The 24,163-nt window shown below is 44.9% G+C and overlaps 1 protein-coding gene and 1 long non-coding RNA gene across 3 annotated transcripts in view; both read right to left on the bottom strand.

Moving 5' to 3' along the window:
- PRKCE (protein kinase C epsilon) overlaps positions 1 to 2,176 on the bottom strand; it is a 299,488-nt gene extending 297,312 nt beyond the window's left edge. Inside the window, exon 1 of the mRNA XM_009473002.2 lies at positions 1,063 to 2,176. Coding sequence (XP_009471277.1) covers positions 1,063 to 1,410 — 348 coding nt within the window. The 5' untranslated portion in view covers positions 1,411 to 2,176. The remainder of the gene's footprint in view (positions 1 to 1,062) is intronic.
- A 2,275-nt stretch (positions 2,177 to 4,451) lies between these two features.
- LOC148053238 (uncharacterized) lies at positions 4,452 to 24,037 on the bottom strand. 2 transcript variants are annotated; one of them, XR_015708399.1, is made up of 4 exons: positions 23,921 to 24,037; positions 23,300 to 23,410; positions 5,643 to 5,745; positions 4,452 to 5,348 (listed from the first exon to the last, which is right to left on the bottom strand). It is a non-coding gene; the product is annotated as an uncharacterized LOC148053238 (long non-coding RNA). The 2 variants fall into 2 exon arrangements; XR_015708398.1 differs by having other exon boundaries at positions 4,452 to 5,745.
- Between the last annotated feature and the right edge of the window lie 126 nt (positions 24,038 to 24,163).

Here is a 24,163-nt window from a genome sequence, read left to right as displayed (position 1 = left end):
CCCCAAAGAATACATGAAACTCAGAGCTATTAACTCTCGCTGTTTTTACTTTGGTCCTGGGTTCTTCGTCTGTTTGCCAAAAAAATATTGCCCTGACTAGTATCCTTGACCATAACAAATAAATACACAAAAAGATGAGCATACACATTTCGGATGGCTGGTCAAGCAGGGCACATTTAAAATGAGAAGACAGCTACTATTGTTTTATTATACATCTTATTTAAAGGATATACCATTTAACTGTTTAACTGCAGAAATGTGCATATTCACGTTTCCTGTGTTTCTTTTCTTGTTTGTTTGATTTTTCTGCGTTAAATCACAGTACCTGAGGATGTCAGACCAAGGATTTTCCAGCTTTTTTGTACTCCCACTGAGGCGTGTTAGCCTCTGGGTCTTTAAGACGCTGTAGAAGCTGTTAGACACACCATGTATACGGGCAACGGAATTTGTCTGGTCGGGGCCAAAATCCACCCGGACCCTTTTATCAGTTCCAGGCACCTGAAGAAGCACTGCGTTAGCTCTATGCATAAAGGTGCAGATCATCTGGGGGAAGGAAGGAGGAGCATCGGTGTTGATGCAGGGAGCTTCCAAGTGACACGAAGAGCCTGAAGTGTCTCGTATCAGAGGTCAGGTCTGGATTTTTAAGGCTCGTCATTGCCAGGCTGACCAAGAGCATTCACACTGAAGTGATGAACTCGGTCTAAGTGCCGGATCTGGGTTTGCAGTAATGTTGTGTATGGATGCATTTGGTTGGGGTTTTTCAAACACAATAAGGTAACTAGACTTGTATTTATGTAACGTAATTTCAGAAACTTAAGTGGTAATTATACATCTCTTACTTAGATTCAGCATATTTTTCTTTCCTGCCTTGCCTGTAGACCACATGCAACAGATATACAGTAACCATGACTATCTCAGTATAACAAGGCGTGGAAATAATGAAAAGCCTTCAGAGCCATTACATGCCCTTGGCAACCTAGCTCTGCAAGACAGATGTTGCGTCCAGAGCCATGCCACTGAAAATCACATGTACACGTATGTATCTACAGCGCGAACACTCACCCAGTCCTCGAAGTGGCGGCTCCCGTTCTGCAGCAAGTCCTCAAACTGTATAGTGCAGTTAGCTACAAAATCGTCGTACCCGATGGGGGCATCATGGAAAACAGCCATCTCTATCTTCCTGCCATTACAAACGTCGGTGACAAATTCATCGTTCCAAGCAGGACTGTTGGTTTTTTGCTTGGTTGAGGTCTGCCCGATCCTGGAGTCATCCACGTTGAGGGCTATGTAAGGGTCCAGCAAAAAGGTCTGTGGCCTGGGACCCACCGCATGCCTCAGAGACCACGCCGTGGGTTTCAGATTCACCGCCTCGCAGATCTTGATTTTCAGCAAGCCATTGAAAACCACCATGGCTGGATGGCTGCACTTTTCCCGGGATTAAACACTCGCACAACGCACTCGCACCGAGAGGGAGGGAAGGAGGGAGGGAGGGAGGAGGGAAGGAGGTCTCGCCAATAAATAGGAGGGCAGGTCTGGGAGTGGGGGAGCAGGATACAGTGCGGGTCTCTTCGCCTTGCTGCTGCTGCTGTTACCTTTGCTTATTTAGCCTTTGCTCTTGCGACACCCAGTGAATACATTTATTTTCTTGCCCGTGTTTCTAACGGAAAACAAGGGAGGGGGGCCGCCGGGGAGGGGGAGGCGCCCGCGGCTGCAGAAACCCCCGAATGCAATCAAAACCCGAGCATAATCAATCCGGGGGCCGAGCAAGAGCCCTCTCCCTTCACCTAGACCATAATCCTGGGCCAGCCTTCGCAGAGGAGGCAGAGCCGCGGCCCCAGGCTCCCGCACGCGCCCGTCCTGCCCGCGCGCCGCGCAACAATGCACACACACACACAGGAGGCACCCACACAAATCAGAAACACCGGCCGACCCGCCAGCCCTGCCTACTGCACCGCCGCCGCTCAGCAAACGTCCACCCGGGGACCTTCCATCCGCGCCGCAGCCCGCAGCCGCCCGTCCTGCGCCGCCTCCGCCTCCTCCGCCGCCGCCAAGGCCAAGGACCCAGCGGAGCGACCCCCGCGCATGGGGGGGGGCGACGGCAGCGGAGCGGGCCGCGCGGGTCTCGGCGGGCTCCGGCTGGGCGGCCGCCGCCCTGGCGATGGGCAGAGCCGCCGCCGCCTCCCGCCTCCCGCCGGCCGCCCGCCTCCCGCCGGCCGCCTCCCTCCGCGCCGTGCCGCGCCGCGCCGCGCTGCGCGCAGCCCCAGCCCGCCCGCCGGTGCCGCTCCGCCGCTCGCCAGTGCAGGAAATGCGCAAAAGACGTCAGTGTGTGTGTGTGCGTGTGCGTGTGCGAGTGTGTGTGGTGCGAGTGTGCGGAGGCAGCGCCGGCTGTGCGTGTGCGTGCGTGTGTGGAAAGTTTTGCCTGTTGGGGGAGCAGCGGGGCCGCGGCCGCCGGGAAACCGCCTCGGGGGTCGTGACTCCCGCGGGCCGCGCTCGCCGCTCCTCCGCGCCCGCCGGGCGGCTTCGCGCGGGGGCCTCTACCTCCCCCCTCCCGGCCGCCTCCCGCCTCCTCCTCCCAGGGTAAAGTCGTGAACCAAGCGTGGAAAAAACACCCCCGGCCGCCTTCCGCCCGGGCTGTAAATAGCCCGCCCGCTTTTATTAACGTGCTTGATCGCGGAGCTCCTGCCCCCGGCCGCCCAGCGGCGCTGCCGGTCCCGCCGCGGCTACTTCCACCGCGTCGGGCGCTTCGGGCGCCAGGGACGCCCCTTCCCGCAGGGCTGTCCGCCCCTCGCTCTCCTCCCCGTGACAGCAGCGCCCCCGGGGCCCCTCCGCCGCGCCCCGGCCCGCGCCCGACGAGCGACGAGCCCGCCGCTCCCCCCCCGCCCCTGCCCCGGCACCGCCGCCTGACAGCGCCGAGCCCCGGCCCGCGCCGGCAACCGCCGCGGCCAACCGCCACCCCCCCGCCGCGGCCCCCGCCCGCCGCGGCGGCGGCAGACAGCGCTACGTCAGCGGGGACGGGCCGGAGGAAGAGTTTCCCCGCGGTGTGCGAGCGCCGGGAAGTGCCCTGCGCCGCCAGGGGAAGCGGCCTCCCGGGGCCCGCCCCGCCCGGCCCGGCCCGGCCCGGCCCGCGGCCGCCCTTCCCCCGGCCGGGAGAGGCTGCCTGGGGGTGGCGGCCCGGCCCGTCAGAAAACGCCTCTTGACCGGCTGTCTCCCCGCGGCGGCGGGCGGCCGGCAGCCCCTTTGTTTGCTGCCGATCACCTGGCCCGGCAGCGCCGGCCCGTCCCCGCCGCGCCTCGGGCCCTCGGCGCCCAGCGCCTCCCCGCTGCCCCCGGGTTGGAGCTGGCGCCGAGGCGAGGGAACGCCGCGGGGGCTCGGTCGCCACTGCCCCGCAAGGGTCCTGACAGGGAAAAAAGTCCTCGGAAGGGGTGAAAGGGTGTACTTGCTGTGTTATTGAGCGTTATCTACGCGTCATGTGACGTTTCGGTCATTTTCATCCCCGTGGTACCAAATACCGTGTTAAATAACCGGGAAACCATGCACAGCCTGGCTTTCTCCTCCTCAGAACAAACGTACTCGGGATCTACATGGTTTCCTTTGGTGAAAATTATTACTGCCTTATTTAGTTGTAGTTACTGGTTTTGCCAGTCTTTTGTGAGAAAGTCATTGGAAAAGGGATGGACTTTGCCCTTCGATGGGATTTGAATTCACTGTAATATCACCAGAGAAACCGAGGGCCAGCGCCGGCACCCAGGAGGGCGGCTGGGGTGCTTCGAAGGTAAAAAGAAACACGATTGCCTGAATCCAGTTGAATCAGGACATAAAAGATGAGCACCCAGTCCTTGATCTGGACCTGACATTCCTGACTGGAGAGCAAAGAAGAGAAAATTACGGACTTCTATAGGTAACGGCTCAGGAGACAGGTGTTATATTTGGAGGTGTTGAAATAGCTCCAGTATCTGTGCTTCCAGAGTAGTTTCCAGATAGAAGATACGGCACTAATGAAGCCTAAGGGTCATGAGAGCATTCACGTTAATGGAAGAAAAACTTTCTGGTGCCTGTTGCCACTTAATCTACTAGTCAAAGTAGAAGTACAGTAAAATCTCCATGTTCGTTATCATCTTGACAATCCCCAAGCAGAATCATTTGATGCAAAGCTGTGATATGGAGCCAATTACGGGAAATGTCTTCCTTCGCAATTCAGCCTTCCCCGGGCTCCCAGCAGCCCTGATACATCTATCCCATTATTTCTGTAAAGGACCGCACTCGCAGGCCCCACCAGAAATACGAGAATCACCTACTCCTTTCCTCCCACCCCCATTCACAACCTAGCACATACCGTGCTATATATTAAGCTATATGGCCTTACATTTAGCGTCTCAGAAAGAACGCTATAATTAAATCTTTCCTCTGGATGTGTTTGTGTTGTTTCTCAATAACGCTAATGTAAACAATACGCTCCATTTCCTTAGATGTTGGACAACATAAAAGCCGAACTGATACACTGTTTCATTTTTTCTGTTTACTTTTAAGAGGCCTGCAACTACCTGTATTCTGAGCGCTCAAGGTAAGAGTTAAGTAAACACAGTCTCCATGGTGAGTTTAATGACCTAGCATCTCTGTAAGATCACACATGCATATTAGGAAAGTCTGAATAAATACAGACAATATTAACACAGCCTACAAAATAATATGAATAAACCTTATATCTGGCTAATTACATGTACAATCTACTGCATACGTAGCTAGGCCCTGATATCTAATTTGAGCCATCTGCACTTTTCCATGCACTGAAGCAAGCTAAGGTTTGGGTTTGTTTCACAAATAATCTTTTCTAAGAAGACTGCCTGCGTGAATAAAGATTTACAAGCTCACTTAGGATCAGACAGCTCAAGCCGTGCACTGCTTAGGACAATACACATACCCTGGACTGTTTTCATTTATTTTTATATTTTATTTTTTGATTATACTTTGGGAAAGCATGTTTATGTCAAGACTGAACTTTTAACACCAAGCAGTTATTAACTTGCCAAAAGACCCCAGAACAATATTCTGAAAATCCAGTAACTCGGGTATATTGAGCAACATGACAACGCTTCCTGCAAAATTCATCCGAAAAATTGGCTCAGTGGTCTCAAAAACTCTAAGTAACAGACAGCAAAGAACATTCCAACTGTAAGTACCATTTTCCACTTGAATGGTTTTTAAATATTTGTTTGCTTGATTTTTTTTTCTCTTCTCTCGCTGTGGGTTCGGAAGTATTTGGTTCTTTAAAAGCCGAAGAGCAAATGCTGTTCCTTGTGTTTCTCACGGGAGGGTCAGGAAAGGAAGATACAGCACGTGCAATACTCCTCCTGCAGAAAGGCAATAAGAAGCACTCTAGATGCATTTCTGTACCCTCTTACAAAGGCTACGGCAGAGTAGTAAACCATGCCCTGTAGTTATTACGCTTTAGGTGTTCTTCCCAGCTGTGTTTTTTTTTAAAAGGACTCAGAGGGCCTACAGGGTACGCAGACTCAGGGCTGGTTAAGGAGATCTGTCTGCTCCCCAGAAGTCACCTTGGCTGATAGAAGTCCCTCTGCTCAGCCCCCTGAGACCAAACTGCAGGTAGCTTTGTGTCAGGGCTGCTCCCGGCGCGTGCTGCCCACCTGCGGGAGCGTCTGCACGTTGGTGTTTTGCTTTTTCATTAGCGTTGCCTCAGTCCGAGCGATGACTTGGCGGACAACTGCATCGCTAGGGCGTCCTGTAAAGCTGTAAGGAAAAGACCCCCGAGAGATCATAAAAGCGCAGCCTATTTGCATCAGCTTCTCTTTGCATTCTTAATTCAGGAAAGAAAATACATCAAACCGGTAACGGGTAGCAACGATGGCAACGGCAGCACGCAGTCACCTGCAGGCAACAGCCTTCCAAGACACGGGTTGACTCCCGCAAACCCCTCCCAGGCTGCGCCTCCCCTGTTTCACGGAGAGTGGCAGTGGCAGCGGCAGCGGCAGCGGCAGTGGCAGGGAGGGACGAGCAAGCTGCAGGCTGTTTGTTACCTTGAGTCAGCCCCTGACCTTTCTCTGGCCTGCGAATCCTCAACAGCTCTGTGGAGAAACAGCACTATCTGGTGGAGGGAGCGTGTAAAGTCCTTCCAGGGCCCGCAGTGGGCTTTATTCAATTCTTGCAGCCACAATTGCAGGCTGCTTTTGAGGTGTGCTTGCCCAAGGCTGACAGATAGTTTGACTGGATTTTTAAGAGGATTTTTTTCTTTTTTTTTACAGTCTCAGTGTCAGGGGAATGTATCTGGCTGAGTCTTTACAAAACTAATGCTTATATCAGTTTCTGGTGCTTTCCTGAAGAATTGCTTAAACCTTGGAGAAATGTCAGCAAATTTTCAGGATTTTCCAAGTACAGCAATACGAAAGGATGAGAGGAGGTTTTGTGTTGCTTTATTTCTAAAAGGAGTGTCATTTCTTAAAGTTATACTAAACAGATGCACAAGGAATAAAATCAATCTTGTGTGCAGGAGAGATTTTCAGCAACATCTTTATGTCAAAAATGAAATAAAAGCCAGAACCCAAGTTACAACCCTTGTGAAATTTACGGAACTGTGGCTCTGAATCCACACTGGACATGAACATATTCCAAGCATCATGTATGTGAAGTTGTTCATTACTATGAGTACATCCACTGAATTCCTTTGAACTTAATGGATATGCTTATACAAGTGCAGTAGTTGAGTGTTAGTGGGATCAGTCCCTTCCTGGCAAGAAATCAAAGGTTGCTACTGAATACTGACTATCTTTGAAAGTCAAATTATTATTTAGATATCTAATTTTGGACACACAGTTATGAAAAAAGCATCCTCAAGAGCATTTTCACTCCTGTCATGCTGCAAATGATCATTAGGGTATACCAATAGCTAATTCATCTTTTTTAAAAAAGATGAAGAAAAAGCCCGGTCTCACTGAGCTTGGTCCAACCTCCAGCTCCATTCCAAGGTTTTCCTTGGGTCCAGCCAATTTCCTATTAATTTATTCTTCACTTGCAAAGCATGTACCTGATAAGGCACTCCTAATGTTCTCTGTGAAATGTCTCAGCAAAAGAGATCTTGTCAATGTGTGATGAATTAGCTCTCCAACTCTCTCTAGTTTAATTATACTTTTGGTACTCTTCCCAACCCCTTTTAAAAGAACATACTAAACTCTACCTCAATTTGTTAGCTTTCATTGGGAATAAATCTCTCAGAATACATATGCATTGCAACTGATACGGGACTGCAGGATTTGCAGCTTTAAGGTACCTGGTTCTGGCAGACACAGTGACACGGTGACTTCAGTGCAGCGTCTACCAGCCAGCCTGATTTCAGGTATGCACCTGGTTTGCTAGCCAAGACCGAAATCCATGATATCATACCTTCCGAGCAGTACTTATCTGAGCTAGATAGATTAGAGCCAGCTTAAGCATATCTGCATGTGTTACAAAAACATACCACCAGTTCCAGAACATATGCTTAGGTCACATCTAGACTAGAGACTTCTGGCTCAGTTAGGCAGGGCTGTAGAGCAGTACGATCCCAGACAAGCACAGCTGTGCCAGGGGCTGTCACCATTATGGTTTTTTAAATTATTTTCTTGCTTGTAGATGGTGATTTTATTATACTGATATAAAAAGCTTTAGCACCGTACATCTTTCTGGAAAAATACAGCGGTATTTCTATACTGGAAATGTATACCAGATATATAAATAGGCATCCACTCGGTCTAATATATGTATCCTCTCAGCCTTCACATATGTAGCTTTCCTTGCTGGCAGCATTCACTGTGGGTTTGCCATTCGCAGGATTGTTGCTATTCTAGATGTGGAGTTGCTGGAGAAACTCGTGGAGGGTAAAACCCAGATCTTTTTGGTTTATCAGCCCTCATCTAGAGAATTTACAACAGGTTTCTTGGGCAGGGAAACTTGCAGTTAACTGGCATTGCTCAGGACTGCAACAGGAGTCCGTTGATATTCAGACTCAATGACTAGATTGTCCTTGCTGGGAGTAATTTTGGGATGGAGTGACAAGGAGAGAATGCTGGAATGGATCAGGCTGCAAGAGAGAAGCTCCTGCCCGAAATCAGCCCCTCCACACGCACAGGGTGAGCCTTGGAAGAAGTGTTTTTCTAAAGGTACAGCTCACTCTCTGCATCAGGACCAGAAGAGGACAGGAACATGAACTTCAGTCTTGCCTTTCCAGGCTGTTGCTTTCTTGAGCAGCATACAGAAAATGAACAGTATATACGCTGCTTGAGTGAATGATTTTGTATTCTATCCAAAAAAAAAAAAACAAAAAAACCCCCACCAAACCCAGACCAGCCATGCAGTGTAAATAAGGAAAAGGACGAGTCCTTTTCATTCCTTCCTTCTCTACCAGCTAAGCAATTTCAGGCAAGGTGCAAGTGTAGTCTAGTGCTAAATGCAATTCTTTTCATCGCAGAAAAGCTGGTCCTCGGGTTGTCACAACCATCACAGCCCCCTGAGGCTGGACACCCAATGCATTTTGGATCGGTTGCCATTTATCCATACTCCTGTTGGCTTTTGCTCTTTCTGTTTCTCTCTGTAGAGTACCACAGTATTGTTGCTACTGGAAACTGTTCCCCGTTTGAGGTGGACTTCCCGAAAAGAAACTCTCTGAGGGGATCTGAGTGTGTTTGCCTCCAGGAAACGGAATTGACTCTTTGCTTCCTCATACACCAGAGGAGTGCAAGCCATACAACATAGGGCAGGACACAGCATATTCTCCCCAGAAGAACAGGCTAGAAAGACCTACTGTTCTGCCCAACTATTTAGTGTGAGTACACCAGAAGAAATTTAAAAAATAAGAGAAGCTACAAGTCAGGGCAACTTGATGCATGCGTGCCTAGCCATCACCAGATGTAGTAAGGTTCCTGAGAATAGTGGTGGGGTATCTGCATTTAACTGAAGCATAGCTAGGATTCGTCTTACTGTCTTACCCAGAACCCTGTACAGGGTTTGGAGCATCTGTCACTATTACGTGTGACACTCGAAGGCAAACTCATTTCACAGTTGATAAGCTGTGGCGGAGTAATAAGTGTGCCCAAGGTGTAACTATCATTACCAGCTTCTGCTAATTTTTTTGATGATTGTAAATTATGCATCGGTTCAGTAGTATCAATTAAATATAAAAAGAACATGCTTTTCAGAAGTAGGTATTATCACCACTTTACAGAGAAGAGGACTGAGAAAGTGGGTGATTAAAGGGCTACATTTTGGAAGCGTCTCTGAATTTTGAGTGCTTTAATTGTGAAATATCTGACTAGAGATATTTTAGGTATCTTATGTTAAGTGGACAGTTTTGAGAATTTAGTCCTAATCACCTGCTTAAAATCATATAGGAAGTCATTAACAGAGTCATTAATAAAAGCTGTATCTCATGATTCCCACAGCCTTCCTCCAGCCTTTTCCCACTGTAGTATTCAAGAACTCAAACTTTTTAAAATTGAGAAACTAAGGCAGAATAAAGAAGTGATGTAATGATTTACAGTATTTGCGGTATTGCCACTCAAGACACGTAGGACGTGCTGAGCTGTGTTTTCTGCCTGGCTTCATTAACCAGCTACGATGATGGCCAAAGCCTAAAAAGGCCTATATGTATGTGCGTAACACTGTACAACATGAAATGTCAGGATTCGGGACTCTTCAGTAGACTGATGCCTGCGCATGTCCTTGGAGAACTGAAATGTAGTACCTAGCTACACAAGTACATAATATTTATGTCTTTAAAGTGGCTAAAACCAAGCTTCATAGTTGGCTGTTTCAACTCTTTTAAGACATGGGCAGACCAGCGATGATTTTTGCTCTAACATAAGGGAAGGAAGGGAGTCAATGCTGGGAGAAAACTTTGAGGTGTGGACTGACAGAGGCGTCTTTTCCCATGTGGTGATTGCCTGGCAAACACAGAATAGAAAACAGTTGACCACTAAACTAACATGACTTATGACTTTAGAGTTCGCAAACAGAATAAAGACACGAAGGATTAGCAGGTCACAATTACTCCTCCACAGTTTATTTTACTTTTCTTTCTCCTTTTTACCTTTGTGGATGTGGTTGTAACTTTGTCATACTCCATTTTTCTTCTGCATTTACATGCCCAAAACATACCCACCTCACTATCTGTTCAGCTAAAAGCTTCATCTGTTTTTCTTAGTCTTTTCTATACTGGATTGTAGAAACTCTCAATAATGCAAAGAATTTCTTCTTTGAAGGGGCAAAAAGAAAAAAAAAGCAATAATGTAGACTACAAATATTCAGTATCTGAAACCGGTCTAGCTCTCAACTGAAAATAACCTATATGGAATTTAAAGTTTTCCTATGAAAATAAAAGTTTGGGGGGTTGTTTTTGCTTTGTTTGTTTGTTTGTTTGTTTGTTTGTTTTTAAGGAAAGCAGACACTCCAAAAGAAACGTGTGAGAGCTGACTGCCTTCATCTAAATCTCATACAATTATGTTAGTTACTTCTTATTATCTGAATTTGAACAAAGTAATAGGGGCATACTTGCCCTAGTGCTGCTTTTGTAAAGTCAAATAGGTAACTGATCCAAAGGAATCAAATGTAGGGCTGCTGACTCTTAACAAATCCAGATAGCACAAGTTACATGAATGATTTTTTCCAGGTACTCTGAATGTTAATTAAAATGTTTAAATTAGATTAGTTACAGTGTTTCTTTGGAAAAAAAAAAAAAAAGCTTAAATATTAATAAAACCATTGTGTATTTATTTTTTGTTCTGGCCATAACTGTTGAAATAATTTGATGGTAAAAGCATTGCATTTTTTCTGAAGTGCTATTAATAAAAAATATTTCCCATCTCTAATGTTAATATAACTGAAGGAGTCCCTTGGGGAGGCCCTCAATATCCATGGTTTTAACATTCTATCTGAGTCTGGGGTATCTGGTATCCTTCACCCATCCTTAGTGGAAGTGGAAGAAATTCATTTCATCTAGAGCTCTAGATGTGATGCTTTAAAAAGTAGCAGAGAGAAAATATTAATGTTTCTGCTTTTGAATTACTCTATTATTCTTGTAGGTACCGGAGTCCCTACACCACCTCATTCTTAGTAAAATAAATAATTAAAAGTATATATTAATTCAGATCATGTAGCATGTCATTGCTTCACTTTTGTTTTCCCCCATTTATTTGTTTTAATCTGTTTGTTTATCCTGACATTAACATATCTTTGTATCCCTTTCAAAGTAATGAGATTTCTGGTTTGTGCTCTTATGCTCCAGTTTGTATTTGATTTTTTTACACTACATTTAGCCTGGAGAGAACTGTTGGCACTTTATTTATTGGGATAAACACATATTTATAAATTAAAGGAGCACTGTTCCTTTACGTATCTCTTCCTCCAACATGCAGAGATAGCTTACACTTGTTCCAAAATACAGAAAGCTGTGATCTGCGCTAAGGAGTCCTAAGGGAGAGAGGAAGGAAAGGGGGGATAGCAACCAGGTTAAAAACTGTAATATGGGTTTATAATTAGTAAGTATTTAGTATCACAGAAACAGCTATTATCCACTATAATCAAAGTAGAATTTAATCTATAATTCTAACACATTTTTTCCAAGTCCATGCTGATATGTTTGTAACTTTACAAAATACTTCTTTTGGACTGAAACTGTTCTAGTTTTGCCTAATCTTTTTTATATAAAAGTTTGAGTAATATCATTCCAAACATTTCTAAGTTATGTGTGGATTAATAATATAACCTTTTTCAGATGTTTCAGTAGCATATTTTATGCCTGAATATTTCAACAATGGCAGAGGACAGAAACATCACACCTAGTTTGTTTTGGTTTTTGTTTTTTTGGGTTTTTTTATTTTTATTTTGTTGTGATCTAAGAAATGCCAAGCCTGGAAAAATGAGTATATTTTTTTCAAAGTTATGAGTTTTAAATGAGACATTTTCCTGAAGAAAACTTTGTCTAGGTTTCTTTTTCTTCTCACTCTAAAAGGACAGAAACTAACTGGCTGCTCATGGCTTGGACGGGCATACGCTTCGCTGGGTAAAAAACTGGCTGGATGGCCCAGCCCAAAAAGTTGTGGTGAATGGAGTTAAATCCAGTTGGCAGCCGGTCACAAATGGTGTTCCCCAGGGCTCAGTACTGGGGCCAGTTCTGTTTAATATCTTTATCAATGATCTGGATGAGGGATTGAGTGCACCCTCAGTAAGTTGGCAGATGACACCAAGTTGGGTGGAAGTGTCGATCTGCTGGAGGGTAGGAAGGCCCTACAGAGGGACCTGGACAGGCTGGACCGATGGGCCGGGGCCAACTGCATGAGATTCAACAAGGCCAAGTGCCGGGTCCTGCACTTGGGTCACAACAACCCCATGCAGCGCTACAGGCTTGGGGAGGAGTGGCTGGCGAGCTGCCTGGTGGAAAAGCACATGGGAATGCTGGTCAACAGCCAGCTGAATATGAGCCAGCAGTGTGCCCAGGTGGCCAAGAAGGCCAATGGCATCCTGGCTTGATTCAGGAATAGTGTGGCCAGCAGGACCAGGGAGGTGATAGTGCCCCTGTACTCAGCACTGGTGAGGCCACACCTCAAGTACCGTGTTCAGTTTTGGGCCCCTCACTACAAGAAGGACATCGAGGTGCTGGAGCGTGTCCAGAGAAGGGCAATGAAGCTGGTGAAGGGTCTAGAGCACAAGTCTTATGAGGCACTCTCTTTTAAAGTTATGGCACTGTACTGAGACATAATGGATTCAAATACCTAGTTTTAACAACCTCTATTTTGTATTTTTGGAAAGAGTTCAGATGTCTTCTGCTAATTCAGAAATTTATCCAATGACTGGATCCCTGTGAATATCTATCAGGAAAACAGACAAGCAGAACTGAGAGAGAGTTCAAGTATTTCAAGTCTGGGATTGTTTGAGTAAAAAACACTGAATCCTACTTCATCCATTAGGTCATTAATGGAACAGTTCAAGTCTTTCACTGAAATTTAATGCTCCTTACTTTGGGAATACAAGTCTACTGATGAGAGACAGCGTTCAGAAAGGTATTTGAAGTTGGCAAGCTGTGACATGTTGCCACTCGCTTTTTCCATAAGGACAGTGCGTCACCATGTGGAATATAAAATGTGGATGGTTTTCTTCACTTTCTTGATTATTAGTGGATTGCATGAAGTGGATGATAATGTATTTATTGTAAGCTGTCTGAAATACCCTTTACAGGGATTTTTTTTTCTAGCTTAGCAGGTGAGTGCTTATTTACATCAGGAGACAATGAGTAGCTGTATCACAGCTGTTCTGAAGCCATGAAGCTAGGTAGTGAAGCGTATGTTCAGTTTAAAAAGACACCTGTAACTTCAGCAAAGCACTCCAGAATAAAAAAGGACATGTTGAGCATATATGGTTTTCTGAACTGGCTCTCCATTTGACATAAGTGAGTTCAGGGAGCTTCAGCTGAAGCTAGGGTAGACCAAGCAGCAGCGAGTTACTGCACTGGAAGGGTGCAATTATTGCAATGGAAAGGCACAAATGCTCCATCCCCAACAGATGGGAAATACAGGACTGATTTACACTGCATGATTAAAGTTAAACATGTTCCTGGGAATTGTCCTGGATAGGAATGTTTTCTAGATTTGTCCTTCAAACAGCTGTTCAACATGCCTGCCCACACCCTTCTGCTTTCCAAGACAGCTTCTCAAAGCTCTCTTAGGAGGGCAAACCAAAATTTATTTACTTCTATGGAGGGCCTTTCCAACTCTAGAGGAAACTCACTCAGTACCTCCTTTAATGGGTCAAGCACTGGGACTTGCATCTCTGTGTTTCTCTTTCAACCTTCCAGTTAACTTTTTTGACAGAGACACTTTATAGAGAAGTGTTTCTTGAACTGGGCAGAAGAGATCTATCTAGGTACACACAGGAGGTTGATCATACTGGTCATTTGTGTCAAATCTTCACCACGTGCCAAAATCTGCACACAGCACTCCCATCACACAAATAGGGAGTAGAACAAGCTCAGAAGAGTTTGTGGCTGCTCTATGAGTGAAAGATTACATATACTTATATTAGTACTTCAGATCCTTGTGATAGCCTTTCTATGTGAAACTGGTGATCATATATATGAAATCAATTTTTGCTAGATACAATTTCCCTGACTCAACACTTTCTGATACTAGCCTACCCCCTAGTAAGCATCAATTTAAGCAGTTTGTAGTAAACTAGTAGCTTGACCATACAACTTTCCTTGGACGGATGAAAAGCGGTGCTAAAATAATGTTTCTACACATAAAGGATCAAAGTCAGAGCCCAGTCTACATTTACTATGGGTACTTACAGTGGATGACAACATTTAGGTATTTATTGTACTAATACAAAAATACATCATGAACCTATAAAATATCAGGACACTAGAAAATCTTCAGGACACAGGCTATGAAATTTTAGGGCCCTCGGGCTCTTTCTCTCCGATTATTAACTGCTCACTCTTGAGCCCATCTGATGGGCTTGTTAGACAAAGCCTGCCTGCATGCAGTAGAGGCTGATACATGGGCATCCCGCCCAGGCTGATACAGGGACCCGCTTGTCTTCCAGATCTCCAGAGCTACAGGGGCAGGAAAATCAGGCAGCTCATATCCCTGTTTGTTCTCTGCTGGAGCAGTCATGTGCTATCTCACTGTGCCTCTGGGAGAGGAAAGGGAGGAAGAAAGGAAGGATACAGAGCAGTGGAGCCGGGCCACAGGGAAGGGGGCAAAGGGGAGTAATGGGAGTGCTCTTTGCTATCGTGTATTTACGACTGGGATACTCTTGTGACACTGGGTTATTGCTCATCAACAGCATTTAATACTGTTGTTACTGAAGCAACACTGCTGAAGTATGGGTTGTTCCCTCATGTCATTTTGTTTGACAACAAGTTGAGAACACAAATATCTGCATTTTTGGGGGAGCTGATGTTGAATTGCTGCAAACGTATTCAAATACAAAGAGACAAAACAAACAAGTTAATATGATTTTGTTTCCCATAGTGAATCTTTATTGTTATCTGCTTTCTTGTCACACTACTGTCAGGTCTAATAACATAGGCACCATCTTCTACTCTGAATTCTCTTCAGTTTGTCTTGCTGATTTTTTTTGACAGTAAAATCTTCAATCACAAGCTGTCCAAGATACAATGGAGCATCATCCTGCTTTTTTGGTTACAACAGATGTATTCCTGCACCACTCCTGTTCATTCAGAATGTTGTAAGGATTTGTGTAGGTTTTTGCCTAAAACAACATACTGGTTGCTCTCATTTATTCCTGTTCGCACAAACTCATGCTGTTGATTTTCACTTTCAGGTTCCTACGCAGCCCATCCCCACTCTGCCTACAATGGCTCCTTCCTAACAAGATGTCAACACCCTTCTCTGATCACTGACTCTTACAAGCAGGCAAAACTCCTTTCTTACATTTTAATTCAAGTACAGAAGTGCTTTTCCTATGCTGCCCTTGTGCCTAGGAGTTCCCTGGAGACACCTGTCCATCCGCCCATTGGGCTTCAGACTCAAAACTCTCCTTTACTGTGACAGCTACAAGTGCGCACAATACCGACAGCTTGGTAGGATCCTGCTCCATCACAGCAGCTCCCAGATCTTATGATAATATTAACAGAAACAACAATAAGGACTGAATCAGCAAAGGTATTTTGTAGGAATAGACTTGTATTCTTTCCAAAAGGTCCACATGCAAAACCAGCTTCATCTAAATAATGACAGACTAGGAAAGAAAAAATAAGGGACTTCCAAACCCTTATGTGGGTGCCCTCTACACTTCTCATATGTCGACTTGTTAAATCCCTACCAATAAAAGGTATAAAGGATCAGCAGGCTTTCTAGTTTTACCAGAAGTAGTAAGCAAAAACCCCACAGTTTATGGGCATTAACTCTTCTTCACTGAATGTTAGAGATCACTGTAAATCCACCTTCAAAGGTACTTAACCAGTGTCTCTTCCTCTAACAGCATGGTATTCAAGCTATTTAATACCACCTTCCCTCTCAAAGATTGACCACACATTTATTAAGACATATCACTTCTGATCTGATCTTCTAGCAATTTATCTCACTTTTACTACCTATACCTGCCATTTTAAAGAGGCTTTTTTTAAAGAGTGGGAGTTTCAAAATAATATTCTCTAAATAATACATCCAAATCCCCATGGTCACCTAAAGCCTTCATTACGCATTTATAAATCCTAACTATAAAGTAAGACTAACAAATAATTGCACTGCAGTATATTTGGTGAAATGCCTGTACTTTTCTTCACCAATGAAAGGTGAAGTGGCCAGCTAAAATGAGAACTAAGCAGCTAATGGAAGAACACTTAATTTAGGAATGTGAGGAAGTGTAATATGCCACGCATATCCTAAATTAAGTCTCCTGGCATTGCAGAGCTATGACTGCAAAGTCATCGTGTGTATATGGGTGGGAGTCAGCAAATAGCTCTGATGGAAACGCAAAGTTTCTCTTTAATCTTGTAATGTGTTCACTGGTATTTTATTTACAGAAGCAATTACTTCTGGCTATATATAGTTAGTTACTGTAATAGTTATTTTACAGAAATAGCAACCAAGTTTTATATGTCAACATTCTCCATTCACTGGAATTTTTGGAACTTCTTGTCAGAGAATGAATGACCTGCAATGCTGCAGGGTAGCAGAGACAGATACAAGCAACCAAACTGGCCATTTTCTAGGCCTGCTAGTACTATTAAAGCCAAGGTTGCTGGATCACTGTTTCTTGAACCTAACAACACTCCTTTAAATCCAGCAAAGATGAGGCATTGCGTATGTTTATGTTGCTTTCAAAATGTTGGCCTGGTTACAAAATACTGTACACACGTTGAACTGAACAGATATTGTGACTGAGTCTGCAAGACTGACTAATTATTTAAAGGAATGGTCACTAGGACTACTAACAGAACCATTTTCAAAGTATTTTTAACAAAACTGCAGGCTGCCATGCTAGTAAAAATGCTGACGCCCGTTACACCCACAACCAGAAAGCAAGCTCTAACTTCAGGCGGGGAAGGCCACGCCAAGGCCTAGCTGTTGGCAGCAGCCACCCGTTCCAGAAGGGCTGGATCTGGAAGGATAACGCATCTCTCCCTTCAGCCAAGAGCTGCTTCTTTCTCAGCTCTCACCTAGGATCGGGCTAATCCACCTCCAGCCGCAGTTCTGCTGAAGAGGGTGGAATTTCAGGCAGGCGATAAAGGCCTTATGTGACTCTTATTTTCCTCTTCACAGTTGTACGGGCTTGCCACACGCATAAAGACCCACTTAAAGTCTTTTGAATTCTAAAGCACCAGCTTGCTTTCGAAGATGGGAAAAGAGAGGAAGCGATGACTGAGAAAGAAAGAAGTTCTGAAAATGATTATTTGTATCAAAGTATCTAGTACTATGACTATGTTTTGACTATATACAAACTTTCTTATTTCAAAATTATCCACCGATTGCTTGGTCAGAACTGTCTAAGTATGTTTGCATAAACTGTTGTGTCAGTAAGTAGCAGACAAGTAGGGAACATGGCAAACATCAGATACTGTTACTGCCCATGCACTGACTGGGACTGGTCAAAATTTTTCTGGCAGGAATTTTCCTGTAAAATCTAGTTACTAAAATCTAAGATTCTTATGCAGCCCCTTTATGTGCTAATACCGGAGCGTATCATAGTCATTATTTATCCTCACACACAGTCTTAGGAAATGTTATTAGTAGCCCATTTTACTGATGAGGAACCGAGGCACGGAAAGAGTCTCTCATCGAAGGTCACACAGGACGTCTGTAGCTGAGAAGGAAATTGAGATTCAGATTAATGTTCCCCAGACCGAAGCCCTTTTCATAGCTTGCTGAAAGCATCTGATCAATTTGTAAGCACTTAAGCTGCTATTCGAACAGACGGGAATAATGGACACATTTTGAGGCCCCTCCACTTGGCAACATCGTCTCCTGTTTTCAGAAGTGATGGATTCAGTCCCTCTGTAACAAGACACGCGGCTTCGTGGCTGTTGAAGGTCCTGACCTGGGTGCTTCTGCAGAGTCAGCAGAGGAAACTGGAGACTCTGATTTGCCTCTGAGGCATCCTAGTACCAAATGCGGAGAACTGATAGGCAAATATATATATATATATATATATAGGGTAAAATAAAGAGGATAAATGCTTTTATATGGTACAGGAATAATGGGTTTTGCTAGTTCAGTGCACTAACTTTGAGTGAAGTACTTTAGTTCTGATTCCCCCAAATGTGACTCTTTCCAAAAAACTATTGTAGCCTAGAAGTTTACTATGATCTTGAGCATGCTTATTTACAGAAATAAGAACTAACCTTTACAGAAGTAAAATTGCCCTCTAGCAATCTCTAAGCCACCGTTTGCTTCTGATTCTGAAGAGACTTTCTCTTTTGAAATAGATACTTGCAGTAACCCAGGAACAATAGTCTACACTTCAGTCTAAACACCCTTTGGAATCCCTTAGCTTCCTTACAAGACTTAGTTGTTTTTCCATTCCCTTATGCATATAGACTGGACGTATTAGCACATAACGGAGCTTCAGGAGTAATTCTGCGAAACAGTTGCTGGATCAGTTGGGAGAAGAGCCACACTACCTTCCTCTCTGCAGCTGTACAGCTAACAGATCATGTATGGAATACCAATGGATTGTGAAGGTGCAGAATACAGATCTCTGCCTTTGGAGAAGGCACATAATTTGTCTGTGCCTTTGTCCTTCACAACAGGGAAACAACAAGGCTATGAGGATATATACCAGTGCTTTCTGGAGCAATTTAGAAGCTCTTCAAACACAATCTGACAATAGGTATTTCATCCTATATGTGCATAGGGACTCTACATCGTGTGGACCATGCACCCTACATCATCCACACATAAAGAGCAGCTGCTGTAAACATGTACAGAGCAATTACACAGCAATGGCCAGTAGATTCAGTAGGTGTTAGACTAAGAAGGTTGGTCGCAGTGCCTTCTTCAAAGTGGAACTTAGGATCTGAGTGTAGAGGACCCTCATTTTGAGAAGGCATCACAATAAATACTGTAATAACAGTGAGGCATTCAAAGTCCACAATGGTGGAGGTCAAATTAGTATTCTGGATAGGCAGGGCATAGGCTAAAGTAAGGGTCTAACTATCTGACCAAAGCAATAAGCTTGCAGTTGTCGCAAAAGTAACAGTGACATGGAGCTTTCATTTACAAGCACTCACTACTACACAAAATAAAAATATTGGTGCTTTGTCCAGCTGGCAAGTAGAAAATACAAATACAGCGCAAACTATTTCCTGAGAGATCTCTCTCTCTGCTGACTGACATTTCTATCATCAGTCCCAAATCAAATGGTTACTTAATACAGATCACCCGTATCGCTGCTGGGCACACAACAGTGTTGACGAGTCAGAGGCACAGATGAGGATGCCATCACACTGTATGTTTGTACAAACACGGGCAGTGAGATGGTCTCTTTCTCAGAGACCTTTCAATATAAATATAAGGCAGGAAGAAACAGAAGAAAACAAAAACAGATGGGGATTACAAAAGCACTTTGAGAGTATATTGGCAAGATGAACAGTAGGCTCAACACTGGCCATGTTCTTCTAGGCCTTATAGACAAAGAGAAATTGAGGAGGTTTTGGAGCAGGGATTTTTTTTTTTGGCAGATGCTCTTATGACTGCATTGTTTGCAAAAGGCCTTTGCTAATTAATTGGGAAATTACTGCTTTTTTCTTCTGCAAGGCCACGCAGACAAGTGCAGACAGCTACAAGCTAGCTCTGCTCATGCTCTGAGCTGCCCAGACGTAAGCTAGCTTCCGTCTGGAAGATGTAGAGCCATGTTAATGTGGCACCATGCCCAAACTAACATACCCTGCCTCTCAGCAGTGCGCATTAGCTGAGGTTCATGCAGTTATCTTATTTCTGGACTGGGCCTTCTGGTGTCTGACAAGCAAAGAGCACCAGCAGAGTTCTCCTATCTTTCTGGCCTCCTCTTTGTACCTATACCTTTATGTCATTGCATGCTGTCACCTTTTGTTGAAAAATGGACTCTTAAAAATCACCGATTCTCTTCTCCCAGTTGCACTCCTAAGGAAATTTTTGTCAGTCTGCCAGGATGATAACAAAACACGTGAACATCTCATGGTTCAGCTCACACCATCACCAAAGCAGCAGTAATAGCTGCAGGAGAAGCTAACTCACAAGCTGCCAAAGCACTGAGGTAGGAAACAGGAGTATGGATTACATTCTTTATGAAGCCCGAGTACAGACCATACGACCCTCAGCACGTTCCTGCAACGTGGCCAAGAACCAGGTTGCACTCTCATACCATAAGTAATCCAGCATCTGCCCCCAACTGCAAATTTCCGGGAACACTGCGAAGGACTGGATTTCCACCAGTTCTCAAAGAGGAGAGAGGAAGACCCAGCACATTGCCCCACTCACCTCCCTTCCTGACATTTCAGGTAGCATCAATTTTCCAGCTCCCAGAAAAAGAGAAAGAAATGCAGCTATGCCGAGTTTCTTCCCACTGACCACTGTTAGGACCCATAATCCATCATCCTACACTAAAATGACAAATTTGACTGCTTTTATATTGAACTATGGCTACCGTGGAAAGCATACAGGATTCAGTCCTCACTGGTAATACAGGATATGGGACAACTGCACTCAATTTAGCTTTTACCTTTCTATCAGACTTACAAAATTGCACTCAGCCATACGAGAATGCTTCTGAGAATGCAACGTGAAGGACTCAGTGAGGGGGAAAGGGACAATTCAGGTTCCTCGTCAGATTTTAATTATGCTTCCTTGTGGTTATTTCACTATGATAGTCTCACAATTTTCCATGGAATGCCTCCCTTCATCAGTAAGTATTTGCACAAAGGGCAGTATAAAGATTACAGAAGGAGCTTTAAGCGTGGCTTTTTGCTTGGCTTTGCAGCCTAAATAATATTCTTTAAACACAGCTTTAAAAAACATATCAGGCATATATATTTGTATGATAACATTTATATTAATACATAGGTGACAGATTTTACCGTGGTTATACTTGGAGCGTCTTCTGCAAGCAAGTACATGCTTATTTTGTCCAGCCTGCAGACTGCTAGGAAGCCACAAGAGCATAAAGCTGCAGCTCATGCACTCTCCGTTAGCAGGGCTCATCAACTGGGGTTAAGTGCTGCACTAGGTATGGCTACGCAGCTTTTGGCCAGCGCAGAGCATAGGTGGATCTTGTGCTTGTGAAAGAGCACATACCCATACCTAAGCATTCTATTCAGGGCAATACTGGAATAGACTGACACTTAAGTCCTTCTGAAACCAGAGGGGTAATCTGTGTTTAAACTTAGTCCTATGCTTTAATCTGCTTTTTTACTCTTTTGCTATCCTGAATAGAGATAAACATAAGCACGTGCTTTCCTGAGCGGAGCTCTGAAAACATTAACATGCAGCAGTTCAGACAATGATTTATTGGTGTCAAGTCTAGCCCTTATCAAAGAACAATAACACAAAGAACAAGCATTGCATCTGGGACAGGAATAGCTGTTTCACTTTGTAACTAACTATATTGCATTGCATTAGAAAGTAAATCCTACACATGTAAGAGAGGAAAAAAGCCTTGCATGATTAGATTAATTTTCTTGAAAATGATCCAAATTAGGGAGTTTCAAATTTTATATACTTAACTTGAATTTACAACTCGTTGATTCTTTTGAACTGAACTCTGAAACAATTGGGTAAATGTCTTTTTAAAGGTTTAGAGAAACGTCGGTCTTAATCTTTTGCAGCAGGGGTCACTATAAGCAAATCTAAAAAAAACTGCCAGCATAGAATACATATGCCAGAACAGACAGTAAAATTACTGATTATAGATAAGGAACGGTGTCACTGTAGGTGAGCATGAGAAAAAACCCAAACATTTTTATATAGGTAATTTCCTCAAAATCAGTTGTACAGGCTTAGCCCATCCTTACAAGAATGGTGACCTAATTTCAAACTATTAATAGAAGAGAAATAAAGTTGACTCCATGATATGTACTTAGACATAGGAATTTTAATGCAGTGCATCAAAGGAGTCAGATGACAGAGGCAGTATTTTTATATTCTGCACAAAGTTACGCTGTAAATATTACAAAATATAATCAGATCAAGTATTTAAATATGATTTTAAAGCTATTTATAGTCACAATATTTTGTCCTTAGTTATATAGTGCACCAAGTTCCTATATTTAAAGGTTGTTTTCACATTGCATTCAGCATCTGATCTGAAATACAAAAAATCAGAACCTTACCTATTATAAATGACGATGTTTCAGCTGAAAAACTGTCTGAGGTTCTAACATGATTTCATACGTATGACATTAGCTGGTTAAATTGCAACAGCTCAGTCTTAGCAATGGATATTTCCCTAGTATTAGACTAAACTACCCTTCACTCAGCTCTTACTAGGACAAAATTCCAAGTGAATCAGCTCTGAGCCTGCAAACACTTACACACTCAATTACCTTTAAATATGTGAACAGTCCTGTTGAGGTCTGTGAGTCAGATCCTCAACTTGTGTAAATCACAGGCCCTATTTAAATCAACAGAGCTGTAACAGTTTATATCAGCTGAAGATTTGGCACCAGAGATACAACCCCATGCACAAAGACGAGTATGTGCATAAGTCTCTCTCCGGGCCCCTGAAATCTACAGAGGTCAGGTAAACTTCACAGAAAGAGAGAGACTGCGTTGAACATTATTGTGTTTAAAGTCATTCCAGACCGTTAAACACACATTTATTATGAAGTCAAGATGAAAAATTATGAATTATTTAAGTTTATAACACCTTGGTTACATTTAAGATGTTGCCGTTCCAAGGCTGGAGGACAGCTGGCTGGTAGTTATGACCACAAGTTACAAATATTTATGATACAAAGCAGAAGACCTTTTAGGGTAATGGAAGCTCAAAAGGCGGCTTTAATGTAGCAGCCTACTTGCTTCACTCTTCTAGCGATGGCTCCAGAAACCAGCACCCATTAAACTTCACGTATGTGATGGACATCACAGGATCCTTCCTGAATGCTAACTTAGTAGGTAGGGATGAAAAAGGAATAGATGCAGAGATTGCAGGGAAGCAAAACTTTATATGAAACTTTAAGATGGGCGACTGACACTTGGACACTTTTTCCAGCACTAGAGTGCAAATGTTTATAGTTGTAAGGAAAAATAATGGAAGTTCTAGTCTGCATGGGTAAAGGAACACAAACATCCTACGTATATTTGGATGTACATGCTCTTACCTATTCAGTGGGCTGACAGAAAGAGCCTGTATTTATTTCTATGTCTTCTGCAGTCGCCTTTGATACAGTATCTCGGCTTCACACAGGGATGATTTCTGCTTCCCAATACCCCTGTGAAAAATAACCAACCCCACTTTACAGCGGGTTTTTTTTTTGGCTCGCAGAAGCAGTGGAAACATTTCTAACACCCTTCAAACTCCTGTCAACCAAGAACTGAACCTAGGCATTTTGCATCTCCGCTCTCCGTCCTTCCTTGAAGGCTGCTGACCCTTTGGCACCGCAGCAGCCGCAGGGGCGCTGGCCCCACGGCCCTGACACCCTCACCCCGCGCAAGGCGAGGGGGACAGCCGGTAGCCACCGACCCGCGGGGAAGGGGAGAGCCGACAGCCACCACCCAACATCGCCGTCGCCTGGCACCTCAGGCACCTCAGGCAGCCGCAGGCCGCGCTGGGCCCTGGGGCGCGCTGCCGCCGCGTACGGCCCTCCCCGGGGAACCCCGCCACCCGCACCCGCCTGCGGAGGCCGGGAGGGGGCGAGAGGCGGCCTGACCAGACCCCTCACTCAGGTCTGCTGAGGAGCGGGGAGAGACACCCACGCCTCCACGGGCGGGACGGTGCTCACCCCCTTCCCGCCGCCGGCCGCGGCGACCCCCGCCGCTCCGCTCCGCTCCGCTCCGCTCCCCTCAGGGCTGGGCCCGCGCCCCGCCCGCCCCGCGGCCGCCGCTCCGGCGCCCGGCGCCACCTGGCGGCGGCAGGGCGGCCCGGCGGGCCGGGGCCTGCCGGCAGCGGGAGGGCGGCGGGGTAGGCGCCGCCGCCGCGGGGGCTGCCCGGGCCCGCCGGCACGGCCCGCCGACCCCCCGCCGCC

This window comes from Nipponia nippon, unplaced genomic scaffold, assembly GCF_047370975.1.
Source record: "Nipponia nippon isolate SJK-2023a ecotype South Korea unplaced genomic scaffold, ASM4737097v1 scaffold_4, whole genome shotgun sequence".
NCBI classification, from domain to species: domain Eukaryota; kingdom Metazoa; phylum Chordata; class Aves; order Pelecaniformes; family Threskiornithidae; genus Nipponia; species Nipponia nippon.
This window is presented reverse-complemented; position numbering and strand designations above follow the sequence as displayed.